Consider the following 22,295-nt stretch of genomic DNA (forward strand, 5'->3'; position numbering starts at 1 on the left):
GCTTTTCCCTCTGCCTGTGTCTCTGCCTCTCTCTCTTTCTGTGTCTCTCATGAATAAATAAATAAAATCTTAAAAAAATAAAATAAAATAAAATAAAATAAAATAAAATAAAATAAAATAAAATAAAATAAAAATAAAAGCACAGAAGGACTGCCAGAGTCCAGAATCTCTTTTATGGAGATTCTCTTTAATATGGTCGATTTAGGGAAATTTATGGACCTGCAAATTCTTCTTTGGAACTTTTATTGGGAGCACTGAAGCAGTAATGAGAACTGTTCCTTCCAATAAAAGGAAGTGTGGCCAGGCTGCGGGAGCCCACTGAGCTCAGGCTCGCCTGCATTTGCCAAACAGGCCTGTGGGCCCAGTGAGACTAGATTCTATTACTCTGAGTGAATTGCTGATATGAATATTTTTAGTTCGTAAATGTTGATAATAAATGCTGAAAAACAACCAAACCTGAAAGCCAAGTCAAGCACAACCAACAGCTGGATTTGGCTCTTTGCTAAGACTGGGGCCCAGTGATGGAAGGGATGGGGGCCCATGTGCACGGGACTCCCTGCCTTCAAGGGCTGCTCCTGCAGGTTGGCCCTGGGAGTGCCTGCCAGGCAAACCGAGACAGCCCTTGGCGGGGGTCTGTCCAAAGCCCCAGGTGGTGCCTGGATGGCTCAGTAAGTTAAGCATCTGACTCTTGATTTCAGCTCAGGTCATGATCTCAGGGTCCTGGGATCCAGCCCCACCCGGCTCCATGCTCAACAGAATCTGCTTGTCCCTCTCCCTCTGCTCATCCCCTGCTCTATCTCTCATAAACAAATAAACAAACAAACAAATAAATAAAATATTGAAAAAAGAAAAAAGGAGACGTTCAAAGCCCCAGGACTCCTGCCCTGATAGATACTGGGCTATTGGAAGGGAGACACGAATGATCTGGCCTTGATCCTGGCAGCGATGGGGCCTCACTTCGGGCACCACTAGCAGAAGCAGGTAGATGTGTCCTTTGGAAGCTAAGCAGGGGCATCACCAGCATCCAGGGACTGGACATGGCCACTGGCATGTCCTGCTGTCACCAGGCCCCTGGGAGATGCCTCTGACCCTGCAGCAGAGCCTTACCCGGTTGCCTTGTGCAGTGTTATCCTGTGTGCGGTAGGAGACCTGGGACTTGCCACTGTCCAGGATGCGCCGGACGACAGGAATGCGGGCCACTTGCTCCCCGCCGCTGACCAAGAACTCGGGCTTCTCGAAGGACACTATCCCGCTGGCTGCAAGGACCAAGGCACCAGTCAGGGCATCCGGGCCTCGGTGCCTTCTCAACAGCCACCCTCCTTCTGGCCCAGCCCAGCCAAGACTCTGGGACTCTACTTGTCCTTTCTTTTTTCTTTCTTTCTTTCTTTTTTTTTTTTTTAAGATTTATTTATTTATTTATTTATTTATTTATTTATTTATTTATGATAGAGAGAGAGAGAGAGAGAGAGGCAGAGACACAGGAGGAGGGAGAAGCAGGCTCCATGCCGGGAGCCTGACGCGGGACTCGATCTGGGACTCCAGGATCACGCCCTGAGCCAAAGGCAGGCGCCAAACCTCTGAGCCACCCAGGGATCCCCTACTTGTCCTTTCCTCACCCCACTGCTCTCTGGGGGGAGGAGAGGAAAGGAAAGGAAAATTCTCCCAGGAAAGACTGAGGGGGCTGGAACAGTGTCCAGGTGACATCCTGGAAGTGTCAGGGCAGAGGAAGGAGGTCCCACAAGGGCACAGCCAGACATGAGGCCCCGAGACTGAGGGCTGGGGCAGAGCAGGACAAAGTCCTCAGTGCTAGAGCAGGTTGGGAGGAGGCTCAGGGACCAGAGCAGGTGCTCTGGGTGCAGGAAGGACGGTTGTCAACAACCTGGGGTTCTCGAGGAGCAGGAGGGATGGCAGTGAGGGTGTCAGTGGGGCAGTGCCTTGCTTCCCCTCCGGGTAGGCTTGGGTGAAAGGAGCTCCCACTGCCCTCCCTGCTCTGATGTCCCAGCATCCTGTGGAGACCCATCCAACCTCCCAAGTTCAAAGGCCAAGAGGGAGGGAAGAACAAGGGGAGGGACAGGGGCAACCTCGGGAAGACCCAGCCCCCTGTGAGGATTAAAACAGAAGCTCCCACACTGAGTGCTCATGACCAGGCAGCGATGCACTGCCATGTACCCCTCTCGAGAGCCAGACACCCATTTTACAGATGGAGAAACCAAGGCCCACAGAGGTTAAGTGACTTGCCTAGGCCACACAGCCAGGCCCCATCTCCACTCCGATATCAGGAGGAACAAGTGTTCCCAGAGCCCCCCGTCTGCACCCCCTGCGCCCCCCACCCTGACCCACCTTGCTCCTTGATGATGGTGATGTTTACCAAGCGGCGCCCGAGGGTGGCCGTGCCCATGGGTACGTCGATGGCCTCCACCAGCAGCTGCTTCTCATCGTCATCCTCGGGCCGGATAAAGAGGGGTACCCGCACGTCTACCAGCTCCACGCCCTCCTGGAACTCCACCATGCCCCGGGCATCTGGGGGGGTGTCGGGGGTCACAGACGGGTCAGGGGGCCGCACAGGGGTGGGAGGCACAAGGCAGCGGTGCAGGGAGCCTGCCCACCTACCCTGGTCTGCAGTGAGGGTGTAGTAGCCGGGGGCCACCTTGAGCTCGTGGAAAGCCCCCTGCTCCACGTGCTTCTCTGTCAGCTTGAGCAGGGCCTGCTTGGCCGAGCGCGGCGCCGTCAGCACCGTGTCCACAATGGTGTGGTCCTGCCTGGAGTGGGGCGGGGGGGTTAGGTGGGAAGTGTCAGGCTGGCCACTATGCTGGCCCTTGCCCACCCCCAGCCCTGCCTGTCCTCTCCCCATCAGGGGACAAGACGCCGTGCAGCAAAAGGTGCAGGGTCTTCAGAACAGGGCAGTCCTGGGGGCCCATGCTGGCCCCATCACCTCATCGTGAGCCTCAGGGTCCTCATCTATGAAATAAGGCCCCTCCCGAGAGCCCCCCGGCCCCAGCCACACTCCTACAGGTGGGATCCCAGAAGTAGATGCAGGACAGAAAAGATGCTAAGGGCATGGGCGCTAGAGTCAGACAGCCTGAGTCCAAATCCTGCCTCCATTTCTCAGTAACTCGGTAATCTTGGGCAAGATACCCAACTGGGGGCTGCCCCACCCGTGTGCCTTCAACTCACTTTTTCCCAGAGTTGGGCTGCTGCCTGCGGAGGACAAAGAGGGGACCGTGAGCCACACAGTGTCAGAGGTAGAGGCACACCCTGCTTGGGGGGTACCCCTAGAGTTGGCAGTATGGGCAGCTCCCCCCACCAACCCTGGGCACCAACACCCACCGGAATTTGGTCTGCTGGATCTTGTGTGTGTCTGTGATCTGTCTGTACACCTCATTCAGCTGCCAGGCAAGGAAAGGCATGAGGCTGGCGCCCTGGGGAAGCCTCTCTACCCAGAGCCATCCAGGCCCAGAGGACATGACTGGCTGGGGACATGCACACGGGCGTGCACATTGCCCTGTCCCCTTCTGGAAACATTCACAAGGATGACCCCAGGCCAGGCACATATCCAAGGAAGCCCCTCTTTCCTACTTGGAGAAATCCAGGTTCTATGGCTGCTTTCCACCTGTTCTCCCTCTACTGGGATCACGCCCAGGCCCAGAGATGCCAGCTGCCCCAGGGTCAGCTTCTTTGGCCCTTACGTTTTCCTCCACCTCCTGGCGCAGTTGGTCACATTCTCGCGTGCCAGGCTTTAGCAGGTTCTCGGTGCATAGGCGGGCGAGGCGCAGGGACAGCCCATAGGGCACTAGGGACAGGCAGGGATGGGTGTCATCAGCTCCCTGTACAAGCAGGCACCCTGGGAGCCCCCTCCAGGAGCCGTGCTAGGATGCGGGGCAGCAGGGGGTTGGGGGGCATGGAGCTGGGTGGCTGAAACCCTGAGGCCTGTAGCACCATCAGGAAGGGTAGAAGGTGGCCAAGCCTGTGCCTGCACCCGACACCCAGAGAAAGCAGGAACGCTGTGATCTGAACCCTGGAACAGTGATAAATGTGCCCCAGGCCCCAGGGGCACTGCCAAGAGCCACTGTGCCAAGCTCCGGCCCTCACCCAGCTCTGTGGGGTTGATGCTGGAGGTGTGGGTGGCAAAGCCAGGCCGCTGCACGTTGTTGGTGATTTTCCATCTGACCATGTCACGTCCCTTGAGGTTCCCGCTGCGTAGCATGGGCGTGTCCAGGTGGTCGGAGGCCATCAGGTTCTCCCGCAGCATGTAGTGGTCCTCCTTGAAGCCCACCATGTGACCTGCATGACAGGGTCCTCAGCATAGGGCCTCACCTTACACCCTCCCGGCCAGACCCCCTCAAGGTGGGAGTCCAGGCCTCGTGGCTCTGTTCCAGGTTCAGCCACTACTTCCCCTCCACCCTATCTGGGAGAATGAGCGGCCAGAGTCCTTGCCGCCCCTGCAGATGCTGGACCAGTACCTCGGTTGCAGCAAGGAAGAAGTGCCAGGCAAGCCTAGAAGACAAGGTGGGGGAGGGGGGATGAGGGTTGGGACAACTGCCCGAGCGCAGGTAAGCCCCTCCAGTCACCCCCTCTCCATGCCAATTGTCCAGAGGGGCACCAGTGCCTTCCCTAGACACCGGGACATCAAGGAAGTCAAAGGGATCTAGGTGTGGAGCACCTAGGGTGAGGACAGAGGGTGATGGGGCCAGAGGATTCCCAGTTGGTGGGACCCTGGTCCTGCCAGATGATCTGTAAAGTAAAGGATCTATGATCGAACCCATTTGAGAAGCACTGAATTCATTCCCCATGCCCCTCTTAGGGTTTCACTATGCGTACAACTAGATCAAAGGCTTGGAGAAGTCCCGCAGAGAAGAAGCCTCTTCTTCAAATGTATTTGATCATAGTTGTCTTTTTTTCTTTATAACACATACTAACATCCCATAATATTGGGGCTATTACACGGTATTTCCCTGCTCCTACGATTCAGTATTCCGTGCCAGGCCACCCTCCGTGCTTTCCTGCCTCTTATCTTTTCTCCCCAGGGAGACTATCCGCTCCTGGCTCCTGGCGCAAGGCCCTTTCTTCCCTATTGGCTCCCATGGCTCTTTGCATGTGCCTGACCTGAGGGTAAGTGGTCTCAGGTATGGGCCACTGATGGTTGACAGAAGCAGAGGGCTGGGGTGGGGAGGGCACTAGGGCTGGGCGGAAGACGTGGGTTCACCCGGCCTCTGCCACCTATGGAGACCTTGGTGGGGAGAGGGGGTGGAGACCCTGGGGTAACTGGGGACCCTGGTGGAGGGTGAAGACCTGGTGGAGGTAGTGGTCCCTAGTGAGGGATGGGGACCCTGGGGTAAGTGGGGACCCTGGCAGGGGATGGGGAGGGAGCTCCCACCTTGCAGCAGGCACAGTACTTCCAGCAGAGCAGCAACAGCAGTGCCAGGAGCAGCAGGAGGAAGATGAGCAGAGGGATGAGCCACCAGAAGGACCTGGGTGGGCACTCTAGGGACGAAGGGGAGGAAGGAAAGGAAGAAGGCGATGCCCATTCCCCCTAGGCCCTGCCGGACCGCCCGCTGGCCCTGTCTGCAGGCTCACCTTTCTTCTTGTGCACCAGGACAGTGCTGTTGGGCCCCGGGGTGCCGTCGCCCTCCACGGTATAGCTGTATGTGCAGTCATCCTCCTCATCCCGGAAGGAGCAGTGCTCCAACACCTCCTCTCCTGCACCCACAGATGGTCAGCAGGGCACCCCAGGCCTCAGGAGGTGTCCTCTACTCTGGGGCCCACTGTTCCCATTGCACATCTCCCTGGGGGAGAATGCAAGTCCCCTGGCACAGGGCCAGGGTGAGGAGGGGCACTGCCCTGTCCCTGCCTGGGAGCATCAAAGGCTGCAAATCTGTGCCCCACGCCCACTTCCCCATCCTGGGTGTCACTCAGGAACTTGGCTTCTAAAACACTGATCTGACCTGCAGGAGAGGAGGCTGTGTGCCCCCATGGCCAGACTATGTGCCTCTACTGTGTTCATATCCCTGCCCGGCTATCTGCTCCCTGCCCAGGCCAGGTTCCCCCTCCCCAGACTCTTTGGCCCCTACTCAGCTGTGCATCCTGCTGGGGTCCGTGTGTCCTGACAAGCCCGCGTGTCCATGCCCAGTCGGTGTGCCCTATGTGCATTCTGTGACCTATCCCCAGTCTGGAATCCCTCTCTCTCACCTGCATGATCTCAGCGTGGATTGTGAGCCTTCCGCCCAGCTCTCCAGCCCCACCCAGATGAGTGACACACCCTACCCATCGGATGCCCTTTGCCTAGGTTCTTAGCACCCGGTCCTCAGCGCTGCATCACACCTTTCTTAAGCTCGTCCACCATCTTGACCTTGAAGCTGCACTCCTCGCACTTGCGGCCCTTCTTCTCACCGGTGCCCCAGGCTTGGCACTGCACACAGGAGCGCAGGTCCTCACAGAGGCCCAGGCGGATCTGGGTAGGGGATGAGGGGAGACCGGGACTGTGTTGGGTGGCTGCCTGGCCTGCTCCCCTAACCTCACTCACACCCCTGGCCGGCTCCTATGTCACCAGGCTCAGCGCCTCCTGTCTGTCCTGCCCTGTGTCCAGGGTTCCCATGCCAATACCCCAGTGATCTTGGCCTCACCGCTGAGTAGTTGATCTCACAGGTGGTGTCCGTGTAGAGTGAGTGCTGGTTGCAGTGACAGCGGCCGCACTCACAGTAGCCACGCCCATTACAGATGCCCTAGAGCAAGAGGGGACACCAGTGAGGCGCTGGGACCCCCATCCCTGCCCTAGAGGGTGGGTGGTTCTGGCTAGGGTCCCTTCTGCCGCCCTACGCTGCCCTCCTTGTGCCCAGGCCTACCCCACTGCTGTCGATGCAGGTGGCATTGCTGAGAGGACAGTCACAGCTCAAGCCTGTCCAGCCAGCCTCACACACACATTGGCCCATGGAACACCGTCCCCGGTCTGCAGAGGAGGGGAGGGATAGGAGAGGAGAGCCACAATCACTCCTGTGGTCCAGGCTCCCCATCTGCCAGGCAGGGCCTGTGGTGGCTGAGCTTGATCTGGGATTTCTCCAGCCAGGGGCAAATCCATCTCTTCCTCAGTTTCTTGGAATCTCCTTCCCTCCATCTTTTTGATTCCATTCTCCCTTCTACTTTCTACTCTACAGCCAGAGTCATTATCCCAAAACACAAATCCAATCATGTGTCTCTAATGAATTCTGGCCAAAGCAATAAGGTAAGAAAAAGAAAAAAAAATAAATATCAGAAAGTAAGAAATAAAACTGCCATTATTTTAAATATTAGGAACATGGGGCACCTGGCTGACTCAGTCAGTGGAGCACATGATTCTTGATCTCAGGGTTGTAAGTTTGAACTCCACAGAGGGGGTTTTAAGTAGAGATTACTTAAAAATAAAATCTTAAAAAATATTAGGAACATGTCACAAAATATCAAAAAGAATCTGCAGAAAAAAAAAAGAATCTGCAGGTAAATTACTAGATTTCATAAGTGATTTTACTAAAATGGCTGTATACGAGGTCAACATACCAATAGCTCAAAAGTGAAATCAAAACCTCCAATGATTTGCCAAAGCATGAAGTCTAATATCCTTAGAACAGAATAAGGGTTGATTAAGTAGACAGCCTACAGGCCAAATCCAACTCACTACCTATTTTTGCTAAAGTTTAATTGGAATACAGCCATATTCACTTGTTTCTGTGTTGTCTACAGCTACTTTCTGCTACAGTGGCAGAGCTGAGTAGTTGTGACAGAGGCCATATGGCTCATAAAGCCAAAAGTACTTACTTTCTGGCCCTTTAAGAAGTTTGGACTAGACTAGAACTGGATCCACCCTGGACTAGAACCCAAACACCCGCATTCTGGTCCTGCCTCCTTCTCCAACAGCCTCCACCTCCCCTCCTGTCTCACAGCTCAGCCTGTGTCAAATGTCTCTCTTCTTCCAGATGTACTGGGTTCTCCTTTCATTTCTCTGAGCACACTTAGGGATGGAGAGCTGACAAGAAGGAATGGCAGACAAAAGCAAAAAGAGAGGAAAGCAAGGGCTTGACCTCTAGTGACAAGTAGATAGGTGGGGCTTAATAAGTATTTGATGACTGGATTTTCGTTCATTCTCCTCCATTCAACAGGTCAATCCTTCCTATGGCCCCTGTGTGGGATCTGGGAGCCCTGCCCTGCTTGGAAGCCCTGGCATGCTGCATTAAGCCCTGTGGGGCTAGGATGGACAGGTAACTCCAGGCCCTGCTTACTGCAAATTTGCTATCTTCCGAGAAAGGAAAGAAGGTAATGACATATACCACCAACCACTGAGGATTCAGCTGGATGGGACCCATCCTAATGAGATGGGAGAGTGGGGATGAGGGTGGGCACAGACTACAGGACACCAGGGGGAGTGGCATGAGGCATGAGCAGAATAACGCACTGGTGGGGCCTTGAGCACCAAGTATGTAGAGGTGAGAGGTCCAGGTTGCAGTGGACTTGCGGGGAGGCACTTGGGAAGTCCCAAGGGGGGTTAGGTCCAAACTTGGGGATTCTGACTCCTGGCCTGGCCCTCCCACCTGGGTCAGGATGCAAGAGCCATTGGGGTGGGTAAGGGCCTGGGTACTCAGGTCACCCTTGCTGTCCTGAATCACCCCTGGTTGCCAGGGCTGCTGAGCTCACCATTACAGAGGACCCCCGAGGCACGGGGACACTGGAAGTTGTCATACTCGCAGAATGGACCCTCATAGCGGCCTTCTCCATAGCACACACAGTGGCTGCATTGGCACTCGCCACGCCCAGAGCACGGCTTGTCTTCGCCCTCCCTCAGGCAGGGCTTTATGTCACTCAGTGAACCAGTGGAGCAGCTGCAGGTCTTGCCACTCCTAAGGGAGGAGCCAGTCACTTCCCCACAGCCTGAGACAAAGGCTGGGGTGTTTATCATCCCATTTTACAGATGAGGAAGCTGAGGACCTAAGAGCACCTCAGTGGGTTCAAGGCATACAGACAACAGCGCCTGACCTGAGACTCAAACGTCAGTCCCAAGACCCTCCCAGTGTCCCTTCCTCAAGTCACCATGGACTTGTTCAGTGTCTTGAAGCTTTAAAAGCCCTCACGATCCTTATTTATGAGCCCATTTCTGACTAGGTCACATGTGTGCATGGTTCAGAATTCTAAGGTACAAATGGATGGAGTGAAAAGTAAGTGTCCCTCTCATGTCTGTCCAACAGCCAGTTCCTACACCGTGCTGGCCACCACTGTCCTGATTCTTGCGCCTTCCCTAGAGATATTCTTTACCTCTATGTATTTCGAAGTGCTTTGGACTGGATCCACCTAACAACTGGGCATGCCCCTCTCCGAGCCTTTCTACAACCTGCCGTCCTGTCCCCAGCCTGGCATACATGGTGTGTTCCACAGCAGAGCCTTACAGTGGCCAGGGCGTCCTGGCAGCCCCCGGGGCTCCCGCACACTCACCAGCCCTCATTGCACACACAGTGTCCACACATGAAGTCTCCGTGGTAGCTGCAGCGAGCTGAAAGCACCTCTTTTTGCTGGAATGAGATCACGGTGGGGTGTAACGGGGCCACTGGACACTTCTGCTGCCTCTGCCCCTTGGGGCACCCCGCAAGGCAGATATAGCCACTGAGGCGCTGCTTCATTCCTCAGGGCCCCATGGCAATTGGCCAGCCCTTCCCTCCCACCTGGAGGGGCTGCATCGTACCAGCTCACAGGGGCACACGTCACAGATGATGCCCACATCCATCCTGAGGCCATCTGAGAAGGAGGGCTTCAGGTGGATGTTGCCCTTCTGGTCCTCCTCTCCCAACTGGCACACGTGAGTCCCATCCACAAATTCCAAGGCCCTCAGCTGCACCTGGTATGTGCCCTGCAAGGACCCCACATTGACAAGGGGCATCTATGGCCCTTTCACTCATCTGAGCATCCCTCTGAGCCCTGTGCTGATTTATCCCCACTCTGCAGACGAGGACAAGCTATGGAAAGTGCCAAAGTCATCCAAGTGGCTCATCCAGGGGGCTTCAAACCCAGGCCTGTCTGACTTTGGAGGCCACACTCTTTTCTATTATTATTACTTGAAATTTTTATTTTAAATTAAGTAATATCTATGCCCAACGTGGGTATCAAGCTCATGACCCTGAGATCAAGTGTCAGTCAGGAGCCCATAAAGGCCACGCTCTTGAGCTCTGCTCACACAGGTCCCCCTGCAGGGCCTTGTCCCCAACCTCCGCTTCCCAAAGCCTCCCAGAGGCATACCACTTCCCCACGCTGGATGTGAAAGGAGCCGGTATTTGTCTTTTGGAACATCCTGGAGGTGACCTCTGTCCGCAGGCCTCGGGGACTTTCCAGGGCCCGGATGTCCAGGTTAGAACGAATGCGCTGAAGGAAGGCAAGCAATTGATGGTCTGGGTGGGGGAGCCAGGGCTCACCCACTAGGGCCTGGCCTGGCTGGGCTCCACCCACTTTGCATGGAGGACTGAGGCGTAGTGGGGGGTCAGGGGGGCAGAGCCTGTAGGAACTTGCGGCCAGGCTAAGGCGGGTGCCTCAGGGTCCCGAGGGAACAGCGCAGGCCCTTCCTCACTGCCCTGCCCTGTTTCTCAACCTTTACTTAGGACACCTTTTGCCCACTCTGCCCCTTTCCAGCCCTGCCCCAGGAGGGCTCAGACTGGAGCCCACGGTGCCCCTCACGTTGATGGCTTCCTCCAGCAGCTCCACAATGTTGGAGGAGTCCTCTTGCAGCACCCCAAGCGAGGAGACGGGGAAGTAGGTGTGCAGCTTCTGTAGGAGAGAGTGCCAGCCCAGGGCTAAGCCTTCAACAGTTGTCACCACTTCACTGAATTTGGGCAATGGCTTGGGATTATCCTCACTTTGCTAATGGGGAAGCTAAGGCCTGGTGTATTCTAGAGCCTGCCCTCCTCACCCCTACCTGGTTGGGAGTTGGGTTGGGGGATGGGCACATGAACTCCCCTTCCCATCAGAGTCCACCCTTGGGGGAGCCAAAAGTTTGGAGAAGGAAAAGAGGAAGAGGGGGGGATGAGAAGGCAGGGAGGGAGGGAGGAAGGGAGAGAAGCCCCCTGGACTTCCATCCCACGCCCACCCCCTTGCCCAGTGAGGCCTCAGCCCCCCACCTCATAATAGCTGTAGGAGTAGTTGGTGACGGCGAAGATGGGGATAATGTTGTGTTTGCCAAGCAGGCGCACCAGGGTGGGTACTGATGGATAGTCCTGTGTCTTGTACTGGGTATAGGTGCCCGAGGTGTCCAGGTGGCATGCCTCATCATTGCGGCTCATGATGCCAGCCAGCACGTTGGCACCATCGGCCTCATAGTGGAAAGCTGACTCGGTGGAGAATACCAGCAGGTGGGTGCTGTCGGGGCGCCAGCCAATGTCCCTCTGGGAAGGACAAGGAGGGGAGGAGGCCCATCGAGCAGGCTGCCTACTGAGGACAGGCATTGCAGTGTTGCCTATGACTGAGAAAGCAGGTCCCCAACATGGGGTCGCTAAGCCACAGGATTCACAGCACTCCACTATCACGGAGGATGCTCGTGACAGCACGTGAGCCATGGCTCTGGGCACAGCGATGAGGATGCGGGCAGGATGCAGGCGGGGTCTGCACACGGTGGTTACCACCCAAGACCCGAGCCAGCTTCACCTGACTAGTACCCCCAAGGCTTCAAAACCACTCTGTGGGAATATTTGAACTGCGTGGGAAAATGCACACAGGCAATATTAAATGAGAAGCCTGGTTAAAATAGATACAGCTGTGTGTGGCAGTTCGGAAATATATGGGGTGATTTGGAAAGCTATGTATTACAAGCGAAAATGCTCATGGTACTGTCACGTGGGGGAAAAAAAGCAAGTTTCAGAATTATAAGTACACTGATTGCAGCTATATAAAATAAGGAACAGGGAACAAAATATGCTGGTGGGATGTCAAGTGGTAGGCTGGCTGGTTGTGCTGAAATTACAGGCAATTTCTGTCCTTTGTCTTCCAAATTGTTTATAAGACGGGTATATTATTTTCAAAATGAAAAAATTGCTGTGCACATAAAAACTGTCCTCTTCAGCTGCCCAGTGCAGCTGGAGACTGGGGGGTCTCCTGGAAGACTGGCATTAGCACAGAGATTGATGGTAGGCTGGCTTCAGGGCACAGAAGATTCCAGAACCTCAGAACTCATGTCTGCTTCGCCAGCCAGTCTTTGGGTCACGGCCTGGCACCAGAGCAGGTTAATGGGCAGCTCATGTCTTTGCAGAGAAGCACAACCCTGGTCTAGGCGGGCAGGGCTCTCCCCGGCACTCACCGTGCACACGGCCACCTGCAGGATGGCATCAAAACCTCCTTCGGGAGCGTCCAGGTTGCCTGAAATCCGCTCTCCCAGCAGTTTATTCCGAAACTCCTCCAAGTTTTCTGTCAGGCTGATAACATTTTTGAAGGAGAAGGGGGGGTCGCTGTTGGGCCAGGGCTCCTTCAGCCTGGGCAGAGGAGAAGGGAGACAGAGTCAGCAGGGCAGCAGACCCCAGGCCCCTGTGTCCACCCTCTCTGAAAGTGTCCCATGGGCCTGCTGCCACCAGAGCCCTTGTGGGTGCCCCTGGTGAAGAGGAGGCAAGTCCCGTGGCCGGGTGTGGCTGGGACCCCTGCCCACTACATCACTCACTTCTCAGGCCTCATGTCTGTCTGAGGGACGCTGACTTTGTCCACAAACTTTCCAAATCCAATGGTGTAGTCGTTGGTGAGCTGGCTCAGGACCTGGGCTGGGTGTCAACAGGGAAAAGAGGGGGCAGCTGAGCCCCAATGCCCCCACAGCAGCACAGAGGCCAGGGGCTGGCTCGGGAAGGTGGAGGAAGGGTAAGCTTCTGTCAATCCCTCGTGTGTGAACATTGGTTCATGCTCATGATGGCCCTTGCTCTGGGTGCAGATGAGGGGGGACAGGCCTCGGGGCGGGGCAGAGTCAGGCATGGGGCAAGCCGGAGGGGGCACCAGGGGGCTGGACCAGCGGGCTGCAGGGCCGGGGAAGAACTTCAGCCTTGTGGCCATGGTTGTGCTCCTTGTCAGGGCCAGAAGGCTTGGCTGCTCACCCAGCCTGGGCCTTTTCTAAAGTCCTGAGCGGCGGGTGACTGGGATCTGGCCGGGATTCCCACTTCAGAATGGATGGGGAAGGAGTTCTTGGGGGGGCTCAGATGTCCTATCCTTCCCTGTGGCGTGGGTGCAGCTATCTTGAGCCCTGGCCTCCCGAGCAGGGGCCCAGCAGGCTAGGGGAGGCCACCCTCTCCATTCCCTACCTCACCATCCTCTACGCTGGCCCAGACATACCCAGCCTTTCCCCCATCTGCTTGAGGTTGTCCAGATCGTCGGACATGGAGTTGGAGAAGTCCATGAGGATGTACAGGTCCATAGGGCTCTCCCTGGGCTCGAACACCAACAGCTCAAAGTGCTGCTCCTCGCCTGGCCGCAGCCGGGCCCGCAGCCCCTGGGGCGACACCTGGCTGCGCCGCAGGGTCTTGTTGATCTCGATCTCCTGTGTCCAGGGGAGGGGGACAGCTGGCTGGAGGGTCACTCCAGGGACCTGATGGGGGAGCCTCTCAGCCTGACCAGAGGGCACAGCGGACCCCTGTAAACAGCCAGCCTCAAGTATGGGTGGGCCCACTTCCCTTGGCCCCCACTCCGGGCACCTCTGTGATCGTGAAGCTGCTCTTCATGACCACCACGCTCTCCCACCGGCAGCCCGCAGCCAGCAGCTCTTCCTGGGTGTTGCAGCGCCGCTCCTTGAACATCTGGCCCAAACAGATGGGGTCACGGGGGGCAGTGCCCATCCCCTGGCTGTCCCAGCCCTGGATCTATCCTGACCCTTGCCTGTTCCACACCCGCCTGGTCTGAGGCTGGGCTGAGGGTGTGGCAAGCATGGACTCGGCCAGAGCCCCGGGGTGGGGCACAGCGGGGCGGAGCACCCAGCTTGGGGAACTGGCCAGGGCAGGCGACGGCAGCTCACCTCATCCACACAGTAGGCGCAGTCTCGGTCCACGCGGATGCACTCCGTGCAGCTCTTCACCTGGGCCCTCTTGCAGCGGTTCGCTGGAGGGCAGAGATGCGCAGACCCACTGAGATGAACCTCACCAGTGACCAAGCCCTTTCCTATATGCATCCTCCTTGGAGAGAAGTGAGGGTTCTCTCCCACTTTACAGAGGAGGACGTGGAGGCCAGTGGGCGGGTGGTCTGCCCAGGGAGCCCAGCTCGGGGAGAGCCAGGTCTCACACCTGAGCTCCCCACTCAAGTCCAGAGGGAAGGATGGTGCGGGCTGAGACAGAGGTACTGGCTCATTCGTGGGTAGGGACACCCTGGCTGTCCCTCCCTGTTCCTCCGGGGGACAAGAGACTATGTTTGTCTTGTTTAATGCTGGTTCCTGGTGCCTAGCCCAAGCCCGGCACACAGCAAATTGTTAGTAAATGAATGATGGAAAGTGCTAGAGTTTCCTTAGGGGTTATTGGGATTCCCTTTGGTTCTGTTCAGTTAAAGTCACAGTGAGGACCTACTGTGTGCACTCAGTGCACACGGTGGTGGGGGTGTCTCCTGGGCTCTGGGCGATGATGCACTGTCAGTGTTTAAAACTGGCTTTGCTGGGGCCTCGCGGGATTGCCCATATTCCCTCCACAGTCTTGTTCAGGCTATCAACACAGCCTTCTCTGACAGGCAAAATTTCATCAGTAGGAGCTGGCTCCACACTGCAGGCACTCAGAGAGAGCAGGTGACGGATGTGTCACCTCCAAATTCCTAAGTAAAATCTTTATTTTATTTTTTTTAATATATTTTTTAGATAATTTATTTATTTATTCATAGACACACACACACACACACACACACACACACACACACACACACAGGCAGAGACACAGGCAGAGGGAGAAGCAGGCTCCATGCAGGGAGCCCGATGTGGGACTTGATCCAGGGTCTACCAGGATCATGCCCTAGGCTGCAGGCAGCGCTAAACCGCTGTGCCACCGGGGCTGCCCTAAATAAAATCTTTAAAAAAAAAAAAAAAAAGAATTCCAAAAGGACAGGGATGCCTGGGTGGCTCAGTGGTTTGGCGCCTGCCTTAGGCCCAGGGTGTGATCCCGGAGACCCTGGATCGAGTCCCGCATCGGGCTCCCTGCATGGAGCCTGCTTCTCCCTCTGCCTCTCTCTCTCTCTGTGTGTCTCTCATGAATAAATAAATAAAATCTTAAAAAAAAAAAAAAAGAATTCCTCCAAATTCCCATTAAAAAACTACCCTGCAAGTGCCTGAGTCCTCTGAGTGGGCAGCTTTTCCCTCCTCTAGAGCAGGTCTTCCTCCCTCCGTGCTCTGGGCCACAGGCTCAGGCTCACTGCTCCCCAGCCCTTGAAGTGGGCCGTGGCTGTTTGTTGAATGGCCAAATGAGTGTCGGGGTAAGACACCCTGTGGAAAGCCTCCGTGTGAGGGCAGTGCCTTGAAAGGGGTGCCCCCGCCCAGAAGGGCACTGTAGAGGGGTGCCAGACTTACCCATTTCCCCGGGGAAGCTGACAGTCATCAGGACTGCCAGCAGCAGCCAGGTCCATGGGTGGGGACTCAGTCCTGCCATCCTCTTCCTCCTGTATAACAGCAATAACAGACATAAGACGTTCCACAGCCCAGGTGCCTGCCAGTTCAGAGCTCCAGCATTCTCACCACAGAGGGGTGGAAACTGACAGCTTCAGTGACCTTCTAAAGCCAGCCAGTCTGCAAGTGGCAGGGTCCAGGGCCCCCAACTCCTTTTGCCATCCCTGGAGTGACTGGCCCCAAAGGCCTACACCTGCCCCAGGGAGGCCCCACCCTCTGGTCACTGAGGACTGCGGGCTCTGAGCTTGTCCTAATGCCAGGTCTCTTGTGCTGGTCTCGTTGAGGGCAGGGCAAGGCTTATTCCACCTTTGCTTTCAGATCCCGGTGGGCCTGGGTCAGGTCTCACCTGACAGGGGGCCACCCCTCGAGGGCCTGGCTCTCTACCCTCCTGGCCCCTCTCTGTCTTGCTCTTTTGATGAAGGCAGTGGGGCCAGGAGGAGGGGGTGCCCTCCCAAGGTCTGGTGCCTGCAGAGGGGAGTGGGGAGCTGGCTGCACTCAGCTAGGCTGTGCAATGACTGCCTAGCCCATCACTGGTGGGGTCCCCTGCCCTGCCCCCTACCCTGGCTGCACCAGAATTGAGTTTTTGGGGTGCCTGAGCAGATCATCCTTTCAGAATTTAGCCTGGAGCTAGATGGCAAGCCTCCCTGTCTCTGTCTCTGTCACACACACACACACACACACACACACACGCACACTGTCAGCCTCCCCAGGAAGACTGCCTGCCTCTGGCTTGCTACTACACCATCTCAGCTCATTGGTGACCTCAGGGCAGGCACTGGCATCCCTGAGTCCTTTTTTTTTTTTTTTTTAAGATTTTATTTATTTATTCCTGAGAGGCACGGAGAGAGAGAGGTAGAAACACAGGCAGAGGGAGAAGCAGGCCCCCCGCAGGGAGCCCAATGCAGGGGGTGGATGCTCAATCCCCCTACCCGGGATCCCACCCTGAGCCAAAGGCAGCTGCTCAACCACTGAGCCACACAGGCGTCCACACTGAGAGCCTTTTATTTATTTTTATTTTTTAATTTTTATTTATTTATGATAGTCACACACAGAGAAAGAGGCAGAGACATAGGCAGAGGGAGAAGGAGGCTCCATGCACCGGGAGCCCGACGTGGGATTTGATCCCAGGTCTCCAGGATCGTGCCCTGGGCCAAAGGCAGGCGCCAAACCGCTGCGCCACCCAGGGATCCCTGAGAGCCTTTTAAAAAGATGTGGCCAGGGCACCTGGGTCCCTCAGTGGTTGAGCATCTGCCTTTGGCTCAGGTTGTGGTCCCGGGGTCCTGGGACCCAGTCCCGCAACAGGATCCCTGTGGGGAGCCTGCTTCTCCCTCTGCCTATGTCTCTGCCTCTCTCTGTGTCTCTTAAGAATAGATATATGAAAAATCTTAAAAAAAAAAAAAAAAAAAAAAACGATGGGGTGGCCTGCTGCCTCGGGAAGAGAAGGTACTGGCAGAGACACCAGGCCTGCAGAGCTGAGGGCAGACATAAGGGCCCTGGCTTCTTTCTCCAGGACCAGTCCCTGCATGCTCACTGGCTTCCTCCTGGGACCGCTCCTCAGTCCCTGGCCTGCGGGGCAGCAGCAGCCCCAGGCTGTGCAGACCTAAGGCCCTCCCACTAAGCTTCCCTCTAGGTTTAGGGAAGCTTGTGGAAGGGGGCAGGAAGGCATAGCCTCCCTCCCCCTAAGGCATGTGGCTCCCAGGAGGCCACTAGCAGCCCCAACACATCCACAGGCTGGGGAGGAGCTGTCACCTCTGAGGGACCTAGGGTAAGGGAGCCCTGAGCCAGCCAAGGTGGAGGAGTCTCTGGGGGAAATGACTTTTCTGCAGCCTTGGGGTGTAGGCACCACACCCACATGCTACACAATACAGGCTGCAAACTTGGACCTCCCGGGGGCACCATAACACACCAGGTTCGGGCACTGGAGGGCTGAACCCTGCTCTTACTCACCCTCCTGAGCCCACAGGGCTGGGCACACAGCAGGCAGGCGCCCAGCACTTCACCTACGTGATTGGTATTTCCTCTGCCCGGGAATCCAGGGGGGGATGATTGCATTACCCCCACTTCCCAGATGAGGAGACACAGATGGGGCACAAGGCTGCAGGACTTCTTCATCCCACAGCCAGGAGTCGGGGAGCTCCAACCAAATGAGGGCCATCCAGACCCCCCCGCCCCGGCGTTAACCTCCATGTTATCCTCAGAGGCCATAAGATGGCAGTTAGGGGGCTGGTTATGCACTCAAGAGTGTCTGGTTTGACTCAACTTGTGTTTTAAAAGTTTTAAAAGTAGCTGTCAGTATTAAAAACAATGAGATTTCACGGAAAAGTTAGGACTATGGGCTTACCGGAAGTTGTGGCCGCAGGCTGGGCCAGGTACTCAGGACTTGCACTCCGCGGGCCACCCCGGGAGCTCTTCCAGAACCACAGTCACGCTTCCTGCCATCCCACAGGACCCCTGCTTAGCACACCTGTACCTGCCACCACAGCCCCCGCCCCTCCTGCCTTCCCATCCCCTGGCCCCTTGGCTGTTCTATCACCCAAGGAAATGGGGGCCAAGGAGACAGGCACCCCTTCCTCGCCGTCCCCCTGCTCTGCTTCTTCTCTCAGCCCCAAGGATGGACACAGACTCTCAGCCTTCACTTCTAGCTCAGTCAGATCCTCGGGCTCTGGGTGTGGCAAGGTCATGGCAGGGTGGGAAGGAGCCCAGCCCCGCTCTCCGAAGCCATCAAAGCCATTGGAGGTCCCTGCACCACAGCCAGAGGGCAACCAGGAGCTGAGTGGGAAAGGGGGCAAGCACTGGAGGAGGGTGAAGCGGTGGGCCTAGCCCCGGAGGCAGCTGACTGAGGTCAGGAGGGCTTCCTGGAGGAAGGGTGTCCTGAGATGACTTTGGGAGGAGGGCAGGCATGTACTTGGCCAAGAGGAGAGTCAGGGACTCCCCAGATCTCAGCAGGCATGTGCTTGGCCCAGAGGGGAATCAGGGACTCCCCAGGTCCCAGATGGACCATGGAACTGCACACAGCAGGCCAGGCCCGGCCAAACATGGAGATCCTTTGCGTCTGGGTGGCCGCTCCCCTCACCTTCTTTGCAAACCCCAGTGGGCCCAGCCCCGAAGGCCTGCCAGCCACTGCCTAGCCTCTGCCCACCTCTCCCGCACACCCACCCCACGCTCAGGCCTCTCTCCCTGCGGCCCTCCAGCCCCGAGGGCTCAAGACCAAGCGCCTTCTCCAGCTCCACCGCCCTGCTGCCCCCAGCCACCCCTGGGCACACCCTGGCAGCCCGGCATCTGCCCCGGCCGATGGGGCCAAGGCCTGCCAGCCTTTACAAAGGGAAGAGCTGAGCAAACAAAAGCCACCCGGCCCTCCCGAAAGGGTCCCCGGAGTTGGGGTGGGCACTCACTTTGCCCTCCTCGCCCCCGGGGCCCAGCCTGGACGCCCAGCTCAGGCGGTCCCGGGGCACGGGAGGCGCGGGCGGGGTGCAGCCCGGCGACCCCCGACTGCCCCGCCCCGCGCCCCGCGCCCCGCGCCCCGCCCGCAGCCCCCGGCGCCCGCCCGGGTCGGAGCCGACCTACCTCGGCGCGGCCTCGCGCCCTCCCCGCGCTGGGCTCCGCTCGGCTGCTCCCGCTGCGGCGCGGGCGAGCCGGGGACGGTCCGGAGGGCGGCGGCGGCCGCGGGGGGGCACCGCTTTATGGGCCGGGCCGCAGGTGGGAAGGAGGCGCTGGTGAGTCAGGCCCGTCGCATTCCTGCGCGCGGCGCGCACCTGTCGGGGCAGGAGCCGGGGCGCCGCCGCTGCCGGGCCCGCCCCCCGGAAAAGGCTGCGGCTCCCGCGGCGCCCAGCCCGGCGCCCCGACCCACGGCGGCGGGGGCGGGGGAGGAGCCACCCCCCCCCCCCCCCCCCGTCCAGCCCCGGGCGCCGCGCCTCCCCCTCCTGCGGGCTGCCCGGCTGCCCCGGCCCGGCGTGGCCTCCCAGCCCCCTGCCCCGGCCGCCGCCCGCCCACCTCCCGACGCTGCGCCGTGAGCAGCGCCACTGCCCCGACGGCCGGCGACCGTGCGCGTGGCTTCCGTCCCTGCGGGCGCGAGGCACCGGGCCAGGGATGCCCCGGCCCCATCTGCCATCCGCCGGGGCCGCGCAGCAGCCCCCTCCACGTGTGTGTCCAGCGGGAGAGCCCAGTAAGGACCGCGCCCGAGTGTCCTCAGGCAAGGTTCTTAAACCTCCTTCCAAGCTAATACCCATCAAGGGGCCAGCACCGACCTGATAGCGCGCACTCACGTTGTTAATAGTTGTTCTTGACAAGCCGGTTCACGGATCTGACCCCTGCCTGAGATCTTTCAAGTGCCACACGTGTTCAAGCTGGAGCCTCTCAAGTTGCTCCATGACCTCGACTTGGTCTACTCTGCTCCCACCTGCCAACGAGGTCACACAACACCCCGTGGGTAGCCCTGCCCAAACCATGCAGCTTCAAGCTGCCGCCACGCTTTTGCTGGAGGCTGGTACCTCTGCTCCAGGTGTCTCTATCCTCCCTCCCCTCTGCCCCCAAACAGCCTGATTTATCCTTCCTGTACTTGAAGGCATTGTGCTGATGTCACATGCCCCAGAGAGCCTCCTTGACTTCCCTGCACTACCCTTAGTTGCATTATGGGTCCCTGTAGCTGGTAGCCCCTGCCCCCGCCCCCCCAGCCCAGGGCATGGCTTTTTCTTGTCATTTGCCCACTGGCTTGAAATGATCTATTTAGGGGCTTCTCTTCCCCGCTAGACAGTGAGGCCTGATGACTGACACTCTCTAGCCCATCTTTTTTTTTTTTTTAATTTTTATTTATTTATGATAGTCACAGAGACAGAGAGAGAGAGAGGCAGAGACATAGGCAGAGGGAGAAGCAGGCTCCATGCACCGGGAGCCCGACATGGGATTCGATCCCAGGTCTCCAGGATCGCGCCCTGGGCCAAAGGCAGACGCTAAACCGCTGCACCACCCAGGGATCCCTAGCCCATCTTTTTATTTCCAGCACCTAGCACAGTGCCTGGCACATAGCGGATGCTCAATGAAAGTGTGGCTGAAACCAAATGGGATTGCCACACAAAGCTTCCCAACTGTCAGCGCTCTCATCTGCCAGCTGCACTGCCAGCTCTCAGAGTGATCACGGGAGTAGGTGGGACTGGATATGGAAGTGCCATGGACACATGAATGTTCCCTGCAACTGTATGAGCCACAGTCACCCTTGCCACCTTGCTCTGCACAGGCCAGGTGCTTGGAGAGGCTGGCTCCTAGATTTGGAAGCACAGTGGCAGGAGCCCCAGTTTGGTTGAGGCACTCAGGTCTGGGCATGCCAGGCCAGCACAAGTACCCAGGGCCTGGGCTACTCCAGTAGGTGCTCAGTCCACTCTGGGAAATATGAGCTCAGAGAGCAGCCCCCAGCACCATCCATTAGAGGGCTTGGGTAAGTGATACCCCACTCCACCGGGGGTGGGGGAGTGAGGCACCCTCCTGGAGAAGAAGACCCAAGCCCTGAGGCAACAGAGCCACAGACTCACTGGGCTTAGCAGCCCTTTCCTTTCCTCTCCTCATTGTCAGAACCTTCTAAACATGATTAGGAGGTTTGAAGATACCCCCAGAAGAATGAAACACACTGCCTGTTGGCTTCCTTTTTTTTTTTTTTTTTTTTTAAAGTAAGCTCTATGCCCAACATGAGGCTTAAACCCACTGCCTTGAGATCAAGAGTCCTTTGCTCTACTGACTAAGCCGGCCAAACACCCTCTGCTTAACGATGGGCCTCCAAAGTGGACTGTTTATTCTCCAGCCTGATGATCCGCTATTTTTGTGTTTGACAATGAACATCACTTATTCTAGAGTGGGACGTGTTTTTACAAATAAGTTAAATGATGAATAGTGGATATGTGATCCAAAAAGTCTGGTGCCCATTCTAAAGACCTATTGTCAACCGCCTCTCTAACTGACAGAGAGGCCCCTCAGGTGGATAGTTGCTAGGCCTGGTCTCTCCCCAGGGCCAGGGGATTGCTCAATAGGCTACTGTTTTTTTGTTTTTTTTTTTTTTAAATTTATGATAGTCACAGAGAGAGAGAGGCAGAGACATAGGCAGAGGGAGAAGCAGGCTCCATGCACCGGGAGCCCGATGTGGGATTCGATCCCGTGTCTCCAGGATCGCGCCCTGGGCCAAAGGCAGGCGCCAAACCGCTGCGCCACCCAGGGATCCCCTCAATAGGCTACTTTTAAATTATTTTTCTCCCCAGGCGCACCTGGATGGCTCAGTCAGTTGAGCATCCAGATTGAGTCCCACATTGGGCTTCTTGCATGGAGCCTGCTTCTCCCTCCGCCTATGTCTCTGCCTCTTTCTCTTTGTGTCTATCATGAATAAATAAATAAAATATTTAAAAAAATAAAAATATGGGCAGCCCAGGTGGCTCAGTGGTTTAGCACTGCCTTCAGCCAGGGCCTGATCCTGGAGCCCAGGGATCAAGTCCCACCTCAGGCTCCCTGCATGGAGCCTGCTTCTCCCTCTGCCTGTGTCTCTGCCTCTCTTTCTCTCTCTCTCTCTCTCTCTCTCTCTCTCTCTCTGTGTCTCTTGTGAATAAATAAAATCTTTTAAAAATTTTAATTAAAAAAATTAAAAATAAAAGAAATTATCCCCCCCCTTTTTTAAAGTTTTTTTTGTAAGATTTTTATCTTTTTATCTCAGTGATTGAGCCAC

The 22,295-nt window shown here is 56.9% G+C and overlaps 1 protein-coding gene across 9 annotated transcripts in view; it reads right to left on the reverse strand.

The window, feature by feature from the left end:
* Positions 1-19,394, reverse strand: part of ITGB4 (integrin subunit beta 4) — a 30,185-nt gene extending 10,791 nt beyond the window's left edge. For 2 of the 9 annotated variants that reach the window (XM_049114548.1, XM_049114547.1), the window contains exons 1-27: positions 19,163-19,392; positions 17,940-18,030; positions 15,503-15,591; positions 13,979-14,061; positions 13,662-13,763; positions 13,303-13,576; positions 12,647-12,743; positions 12,293-12,464; positions 11,121-11,384; positions 10,681-10,770; positions 10,249-10,371; positions 9,698-9,862; positions 9,451-9,527; positions 8,659-8,861; positions 6,840-6,943; positions 6,621-6,719; positions 6,319-6,448; positions 5,575-5,697; positions 5,375-5,481; positions 4,461-4,494; positions 4,090-4,281; positions 3,687-3,790; positions 3,328-3,386; positions 3,175-3,198; positions 2,611-2,759; positions 2,341-2,520; positions 1,108-1,256 (exon numbers count right to left, since the gene is read on the reverse strand). In XM_049114548.1, coding sequence (XP_048970505.1) covers positions 1,108-1,256; positions 2,341-2,520; positions 2,611-2,759; positions 3,175-3,198; positions 3,328-3,386; positions 3,687-3,790; positions 4,090-4,281; positions 4,461-4,494; positions 5,375-5,481; positions 5,575-5,697; positions 6,319-6,448; positions 6,621-6,719; positions 6,840-6,943; positions 8,659-8,861; positions 9,451-9,527; positions 9,698-9,862; positions 10,249-10,371; positions 10,681-10,770; positions 11,121-11,384; positions 12,293-12,464; positions 12,647-12,743; positions 13,303-13,576; positions 13,662-13,763; positions 13,979-14,061; positions 15,503-15,581 — 3,183 coding nt within the window. In that variant the 5' untranslated portion in view covers positions 15,582-15,591; positions 17,940-18,030; positions 19,163-19,392. Of the gene's footprint in view, positions 1-1,107; positions 1,257-2,340; positions 2,521-2,610; positions 2,760-3,174; positions 3,199-3,327; positions 3,387-3,686; positions 3,791-4,089; positions 4,282-4,460; positions 4,495-5,374; positions 5,482-5,574; positions 5,698-6,318; positions 6,449-6,620; positions 6,720-6,839; positions 6,944-8,658; positions 8,862-9,450; positions 9,528-9,697; positions 9,863-10,248; positions 10,372-10,680; positions 10,771-11,120; positions 11,385-12,292; positions 12,465-12,646; positions 12,744-13,302; positions 13,577-13,661; positions 13,764-13,978; positions 14,062-15,502; positions 15,592-17,939; positions 18,031-19,162 lie in introns of all 9 variants that reach the window. The other 7 variants (XM_025467999.3, XM_049114551.1, XM_049114544.1 and 4 more) reach the window with 6 other exon arrangements.
* Positions 19,395-22,295: the final 2,901 nt, after the last annotated feature.

Source organism: Canis lupus, chromosome 9, assembly GCF_003254725.2.
Source record: "Canis lupus dingo isolate Sandy chromosome 9, ASM325472v2, whole genome shotgun sequence".
NCBI lineage: Eukaryota > Metazoa > Chordata > Mammalia > Carnivora > Canidae > Canis > Canis lupus.